The sequence below is a fragment of the Barbus barbus genome (genome assembly GCF_936440315.1).
Source record: "Barbus barbus genome assembly, chromosome: 45".
NCBI classification, from domain to species: Eukaryota; Metazoa; Chordata; class Actinopteri; order Cypriniformes; family Cyprinidae; genus Barbus; species Barbus barbus.
The window spans coordinates 19,901,467-19,909,827 of NC_136723.1; the positions used below are offsets into that span (position 1 = coordinate 19,901,467).

An 8,361-nucleotide genomic window follows, 5' to 3' on the forward strand; every position below is an offset into this window, starting at 1 on the left:
ATCCGGAAAAAAAAAAAATACTGTATTGTTTACTCTACCCAGCAACCAACAAAATGTGTTCGATTAATATGGAAGAAACATGATTTAATGCTTGCCATTTTGTGTCTGTTTGGATGCAGTGCAAGACTCCAAACTGTTAACATATCAAATGACAAGTAACTTTGTGTTTTTTATCTAAAGATCTGAAGAACCCTGAGATTGTGACACTGAAAAATCTGACGAGGGAAAGTGCAGGTGTTTATAAATGCACTGCCAGCAATGATGTCGGAGAAGAAAACTGCACTTTAGAGGTCAAAGTTCACTGTAAGTACCTGTGTGAATGGATGCATTCAGAATGGCATACTAGCATAGAATACTGTGAAGACCACCTGCTGTTTTTCTAAAAATAGTGCAGAGTATGAAGTGATAAATGCTTCAAAACGTAGTATGCTACATTGTTGACACATTACCTCATTGCACTGCATTTTTTATTTAGCGTGTGCCATCCAGTTTTCCATTACCTCAGAAATAAATATGCAAATTGAATTTTTTATAGTTAATTTGTCAAAAAATGTTAACTTTTTGCAGTCTGATCATGAAGGAGATGCAACACATTTTCTACTGCTTTATTTGTCAAGCTGTAAATGGTAGGTTAAGTAGAGTGCATTGCTTTGCATTGTAGGAGACGTTAGGTAATCTGAGTATCCTATGCATACAGAAAATTTGCATACATGCAATGCTGCATAACACAATATAATATGAATAGTATTTTGTACTTAATTTGAACTTAGCGGCTGTGTTTTTCTGTTTGTTTGAGCAATATGATACAGACTCGGATGAAAAGCTTTATGCAAATCATAAATTCTTACTCCTAGTTTTTGTTTTCTTCTTGCTTCTGACACTTAATTGAATTAGCGTCAACACAAGTACATTCCCAACCCACTGTATATGTGGTGAAGATGGCAGTGAGATCCTGACCCGTTCTGTTATGCAATGCGATCTTTGAGTACTATTTAACATCCAAATAAAGAATTCATCCTTTTCTTTATCACAGTGTTCATTGATTTAATTCCTTCCTCCAAACCTTTCTCAAACAGCTCTGCTGCATAAGTAAATATCAGATGATGGAATTAGAAGAAATAATTAATTATGTGGCGGAAAGAGAAATTTATTCAAGCAGAAAATGGCATATTATTAAAGGAAGGAATGTAGTGAGTGCGGTAGGTTGATTAATGCTGTGCTGTTTGCTGGAGTATTCTCATGGTGAGATCCTTCAGGTATCTGCAATGCAGAGGGGGCTGCTTGCTTCTTATGGGTTGTTTGTTAGGCTATTCTGAACATGGAAACTTTGTTTTATGTGTCTTTTCAAAGAATAGAGAGAGTGTTTTCCAGAAATATGGTAGTGGATACTGAGGAGACTGAAGGGGTAACCCCCCAAAACAAACAACAACTGAAAGAGGCTGTGGTGAAAGCCTGGAAAAGCATCACAAAAGAAGAATGCAAAAGTTTGGTGATGTCAATGGGTCACAGGCTTGATGCAGTTATTGAAAGCAAAGGATTTGCAACTAAATATTAAGTCTTTTTCACTTTAATCTATGTTAATTCTATCTGTTCCAATACTTTTGCTCACATGAAAAATGGGTGGCTTCAAACAAAAGGTGTGTGTCAGATCCAGATGTAAATAACTGGAAATAAAAGCCAGCATGTAAATCTCTTGTCTGATATTCATCTGTTGATGTCAAACCCAAATGTTTTCAGTCTACTGCAAAAAAATAAAGGAATTGGCCTTACTGTACCAATACTTTTAGAGGGGAGTGTATAAAGACACACACATACAGCATATATTTTTGAAAATATTTACATGTATTTACATGCATATATCTATATTCATATAATTGATATCATATATAATATATTTCATATATAAACATAACATATTTTTGTTATATATGTGTGTGTGTATTTATATGCATAATAAATATACACAGTACACACACATATATTATCTCAACAAAAACGTTTATTTTGGATGTGATTAATCATTTGATAGCACTAATTTAATTGTTTTATAAATGAAGAATTTTGCTGTGTTAATACTGTTATTTTCTTGTACATTTTCTTGTTAACGTTAATACTGTTATTTTCTCGTTTATTACTGTGAAGCTACTTCAATCTGTGTTGTATGACGCACTATATATATAAATGTGACTTGACAGTAATAATAGTGACGTTTACCTTAGCAAACACCATAACATCTTAGAAAACAGGAAGAGTTATGATGTTTCGGCTCTTTTGTAGATGTCCGGGGGATGGGTGTGGTGGCTGGCGCGGTGGTGGGCGTGTCCTTCGGCGTTCTTCTCATCATCCTCATCGTCTGGCTTGTTTTCCGCAAGAAAGAGAAGAAGAAATATGAGGAGGAGGAAGCACCCAATGAAATAAGGTATAGAAAAAAAAAATATATATTTTTTTTTAAATAATGTGTAGAACGTACTTGCAAATTACAGTCTGAGCCCATTTATAATGCTTGTTAAAGCAGCAGCTCTATTTCTCTTTGTTGACTTGCATTCATGTCTAGGCTAATTTGCGGGTGTCACGATGAATTATGCACGTTTGGAGGATGAGTGAGCATTAACAATGCAGACAACAGCGAGATACACACATATACACTGCTCTGACTGAGGTTAAAGAGGTGGATAACAAGGCCCCAGTGTTGCAGAAGCCATTTTCCCTAAATTTGTTAGCCAATAGCCTGAAGGTTCTTTTTTTAAAAAAGGTGTTTTTACATTTTAGTGTATTTATCAAAACATTTTGTAAAATGCAAAGCCCAAAACAAAAGTTTGTGAATGCAAATGATTTTAGCTATACAAACTCTGAAGCTTTAGAGCCGTTTAGCAGATTTAGCACAAACATCTAGAAAATGCATTTTGGCACTCCATGCAGGTTGTTGAACCACTTCTAGCAAGTTTCTGAACACATGTGACAAAAGTATATTTTCAGATATATTTTTAAATCAATTTCAAAATATTCAAAAAAGTGGACCAAAAATGTGTTACTTTTTTTTTAATGCATTATATATAATTACTTTATATATTTTACTTACACTTCCTCATATATTTCTTGTCCATTTTTATGTAGTTTTGATTATATTGCTGAAAATATATAGTTTATATTTATATTCACTGTACAGTCAAGCCAAAAAATTATTCAGATATTGACTGTATATTTTCCAGAATAATCCACCCTAAAATTAAAAATGGTATCATTTACTTACCCTCATGTTGTTCAAAACCTGTGTGATTTTTTTCTTGCTTCTATGAAACACATAGAAAATATTCTGAAGAATTTTGGTAACCAAACTGTTTTGGTTCCCTTTGACTTCATGATCAAAAAAAATAAATAAAAATAATAATGGATCAAGTCAATAGGAACCTGAACTGTTTACCAACATTCTTGAAAATATCTTCTTTTAAGACATGAAGGTGAGTAATGGATGACAGAATTTTCATTTTTGGGTGGACAATCCCTGCAAGCTGTTGATTTATTTAGCATATTGTATATTTTGTCCATAAACGGAATACATGTATACTATACATGTATTTTTTGCTTTATGTGGAACTTTTTTTCACGTCTTTGTGTTGATGAGTCACATTGTCATGTATATGCTAACACAAATGCACAATGCATTCACATCATTCCTGGAAAAGGGTGTAATAACATGAATTATATAGTTTCGAGTCTACTACTGTCCTGAAGGATGAACAATTTGAAAATAAAATGTTTTTGAGGGAGCTGACATGTTTATAGCTAGCTGTCTGAATAATAACACTTTCAATTTGGCACAGACATTTGAAGGCCCCTTGAGAATAGACGGTAAGTATATACAGTACAAGACTGCATGCCTGCAGTGCAGTGGCCAAGCCAGATAAAGAATCTCACAGTCTCTATCTTTATATTTTAAGGGAAGATGCAGAGGCTCCCAAAGCCAAACTGGTGAAGCCGAACTCTCTCTCCTCCTCCCGATCTGGTAGTTCTCGCTCAGGGGCCTCCTCCACTCAGTCTATGGTGCACAACAGCGCCCCCCGTGGGCCCAGGCCTCGACTGCCTGTCGTGGCTGCCCTTAAAGAAAGCGGGCAGCCTGAAAACTTCCCTCCGGTCCCACCGCCGTACAACCATGTGGTCCCCAAACCTCCGGAGCCTGGCAGTAGCCCCAAAGTCAGCCCGGCAAAGCTCAGCCCGCGGAACCTGGCGAGGATGGGTGCCACACCGGTGATGATTCCCGCCCAAACCAAGGCATTCCAGACTGTGTAGGATTAATAAATACCCTAAACATACACACAAACACAGAAATATACACACTGCACCGAGCATCAAATCCCACATCTGGTCTCAGGAACATTTCCAAAGGATTTCCCATTTCCTGCGGAAAACCCTGGTGGTCAGGCCTTTTGATTCAACAGATTCGACTTCTTGGTAAAATAAATGCCTTTGTTGTTTTTATGTGCACACTGAAATGGAAGAAGACCCCTTGTGGAGTGTAAAGGGAAAGAGTGGGGGGGGGGGGGGGGGGGGTGGAGGGCTGTGCCTTGTGTTATGATGATGGTTTGAGCAAACAAAAGAGGCAGATATGAACAGTGATACAACTCTGCCTTTACTCAGACAGACAGCCTGTCTACCTGACCGCACACTTCCCGTCCTCGCTGGGTTTGAACTGACAGCTACAGAACTGGAGGAGAAACTCACAAAAACGGACTCTTTCCGGCACCTGCTCGTCCGCCCCTACAAGGATTCACATCTGCCACTCATTTCCTCAGCCAATCAGCATTCGCCAGGCGGCCCAGTGGGCATCACACCTCAACAGCCAATGGCAGGTCACCTGCTGGGCACAGACGCTGCAATTGGCCCAGAATGAGGAGAAATCAACACACTACGACATAAACAGTGACAGTAAATTTCTTTGTTCTTCATTAGAGCTATAAATATTCCATATGAATAGACATATTCCATATTTAAGAGGCATTTATAGGAATTCCATATATTTCAGTTCATTCGTAACGTGTGTGTGCACATTCCCTTTAAATCATTCATTTACATTCTTCGGGATAACTCAAACAGTATCTACAGTAATGAGGTTGATCATCTCAGTGGGGAAATGGTTTGGCTCCGCTTTGGCTCTTGTTATTTGCAATTGAAATCAGATGTCTGGTTGGCGCATCCCATTGGATGCAATTGTGATGAGGTTGGGTCAGGCTTATTCTGTGCTGGTTTATATGGATCTAAAGCGTCTAAATGATTATGATGAAACCAAACAAGCTGGCCCACACACAATCTTGCATATGTGGAAAAGTCGTTCACAAAGCCCTGCATTGGTGGTTCTCAACCATTTTGAAGTCCCCATTTTTCAACACAATTACACAAATCCCCCCTATATTAAGATATTTCATTTGGTATACCTTAGTCTCAGCCTCAGATGTCACACCCACAGAACATTGGCTAAACGTCTGATGCATATGGCGCACAAAAGTGGAAACACTTCAGGAGTTTCGAAGTCGTCGTCGGATTGGTTGAATTATACAGCATTTCTGGGAGACGTGTGTCGCGTGATGCCAAACCCCCTCACGAAAGAAGAAAGCCATCGTGTTTACAACTGTGACGACGAGCGCTTATCAGGATCAACTAAACGCTGGATTTTCAAAAGTATATGAAATATTTAAAGTTCACGGCATAGAATCTTTAAAATACGTCAGAGAGTTTTACAGACCTGTCTGTTATTGTGGTGACATTTCCACGCCCCGAAACATGACTCTGAATAAAATGAACTGTGATTGGTTGTTTGACATGTCGGTCAATATGCCTCATGGGCGACATGAACTTCTTCAAGTAACGACAGTGGAACATTCTTTCACAGTTATCTGCTAATGTTCTCAAAAGAGCACGTTAGCACTAGCATTCTGCCCGCTTCAAATCAGACACAGAGATGAAATAGTGCAGTAAGATCACATTTATTTGAATGAATTATAGCATGTATTTCATTTAATTATCGAGAGAGAGAGAGATGACAGTTGTGTGTGCTTTACCTGCTTGCTGCGTCTGTGCGTCTCTCTCTCTCTACAAACAATTACTTCAAAAACAGCGATTTTGTCACCTCGTTGCTGGGGAATATAATGTAGCGATCTAGTATCTAGGCTATTTTATGAATAAAAATTGCGGGGAAGCGCTGACAACAACTTTAAGGGGGAAGTCGTGGTCTAATGGCTAGAGAGTCGGACTTGTAAGCCAAAGGTTGCGGGTTCGAGTCTCGGGCTGGCAGGGATTGTAGGTGGGGGGAGTGAATGTCCAGCGCTCTCTCCACCCTCAATACCACGACTGAGGTGCCCTTGAGCAAGGCACCAAACCCCCAACTGCTCCCCGAGCGCTGCAGCAAAAATGGCCGCCCAATGCTCTGGTTGTGTGTTCACGATGTGTGTGTGTCTGTGTTCACTGCTGTGTGTGTGCACTTTGGATGGGATAAATGCAATGCACTAATTCCGAGTATGGGTCACCATACTTGGCTACATGTCACATCACTTATGTGTGCGTGCAGCGCAATCTGCAATCTCTCTCTCTCTATCTCTCTGTGTGTGCGAGCGAGTGATGCATGTTGGTTAAGTCTGGAATACACTACACGACTTTTAAAATCTGAACAAATAGTGACAAAGTAAATAGTGACAAAGGAAACTATTGTAAATAGTGACAAAGGAAAACTGGGCATCATACACTACATGACCGAGGATCATACACTATCATCATGCAGAAAATTGCGCCTTGTTGCTAGGAGACGCATGACAAATGAAAACATATGTGTTCTAAAATCGTGTTAAAATATCAAACATGTTTGATATCCTCCGAAAGTCTGAAGCTAAAAAATCAGAGTCTGTGATTTTCTGTGGAATCTGTCAGCTGTGATCTGCAGACTGGCTAAACTTTCCTCAACTAGGGTCAGCTTGTTCAGACTGTAAAATTGGGGGAAACTCGGGGCAAAAATCACATAGTGTATTCCAGGCTTTAGTGTGCATCAATTAAAGCAGCGCATTAATATAGAACGGTGATTAAACTGACTTGGAACTATCTGTGCATTTAACGGATACCTGCCAGCCAATCAGAATCCAGTATTCAAATAGACCATGGAATAAATAAAATTTAACCACAAATTGTTATTGCGATTCCAGAATATCCAAAATTCAATGGATATGTTCTTCAGTAAAAACAATAGTTATTTAGAGGGGGAAAAGCAGTTTACAGCCCTGATTTTTTTTCATAAGTGTGTTTTAACTATTTTAATTAAGTTGATTTTAATTGTTGTTGTTTTTTTGTTTAGTTGTTTTTAAATAATTTCAATATAATTAAATAATTTTAAGTCATCCTGTGGCCACTGCTCTACATAACCCTTAATTTTTGTGGGTTTGTTTATTAAATATTATGGTTAATTTTTTAATGCTTTCCACTATCAATAAGAATGTCGTACTTTTTGCTCACTTTAAGACATTGTGTAATTTTATTCAAAAATGTGAAAAAAGTGCAAATTTTGTCTGGGCCTGCGAATGAGCTTTGAATGTGTTTGATATTGTTGGCTATTTTGTTTTTTTGAGTTTTAAGATTCATTTTATTTTTTACTGTTTATCAAAAACACACTATTGTAACTGCGGTAGGTTAGAAGCTTTAAATTCTTGAGTGCAGATTTTTATATACATTAATCTTTTTTGAATTCTAGTTATATCCGGGTTACTCTAATGCCATTGCACATATATTTTCTCTATTTTTCAGTTGTTTTCCCTCTTAGATTTCAATGTTTGACTAATTCTAATGCTCAGAGAGGCATTCATACCCAGACTCAGCTGGAAAAATGTGCTTTTTGAGTCCACATTAGTGAACAGCAGGGGACCATAACATGGATTCCTCCCCTCAAAGAGACATTCTTGTTATTTACGTCTTCAGAAATGAATTAGATGGACGAACAAGATGTCAGAAAATATTCAAAGTGACAGGTCACCCTTAAGGACAGAACAATGTCTTCTTGCTGGATAACCAGGGAATAAGCGTCTCTGTGTGGAACAAGACTTAGATGTCAATGCTGGAGGAGGTAAAGGAACCAAAGTCTGACCTTATTTATCTAAATCCAATCCTTCACAACTCTTAAGGCCAATGCAAAAGAACACAGAATGTGCAACCGGTTACATTGATTTAGCTTCAACCCACAGCCCAGTCGATTCCTCGGCTTTGAAGTCTATTTCCATGAGCAGGGAAATCGAGAAAATTAAGTAATATTAGTCAAAGTACTTCCTCGCAACCCGCTGTTCCTGCTGTACGGCTGAATCTGCTGTTGGTATGTGCTGAGACGCATGGTTC

At 38.3% G+C, this 8,361-nt stretch overlaps 1 protein-coding gene across 1 annotated transcript in view; it reads left to right on the top strand.

Annotated features, from left to right (window-relative positions):
- The window catches only part of LOC306864266 (CXADR-like membrane protein), a gene marked incomplete at its 3' end in the record, with an annotated part of 59,343 nt that extends 55,056 nt beyond the window's left edge, over window positions 1-4,287 (top strand). Inside the window, exons 5-7 of the mRNA XM_079408170.1 lie at window positions 181-303; window positions 2,278-2,419; window positions 3,939-4,287. Of these exons, the coding sequence (XP_079264296.1) occupies window positions 181-303; window positions 2,278-2,419; window positions 3,939-4,287 (614 nt within the window). The remainder of the gene's footprint in view (window positions 1-180; window positions 304-2,277; window positions 2,420-3,938) is intronic.
- Between the last annotated feature and the right edge of the window lie 4,074 nt (window positions 4,288-8,361).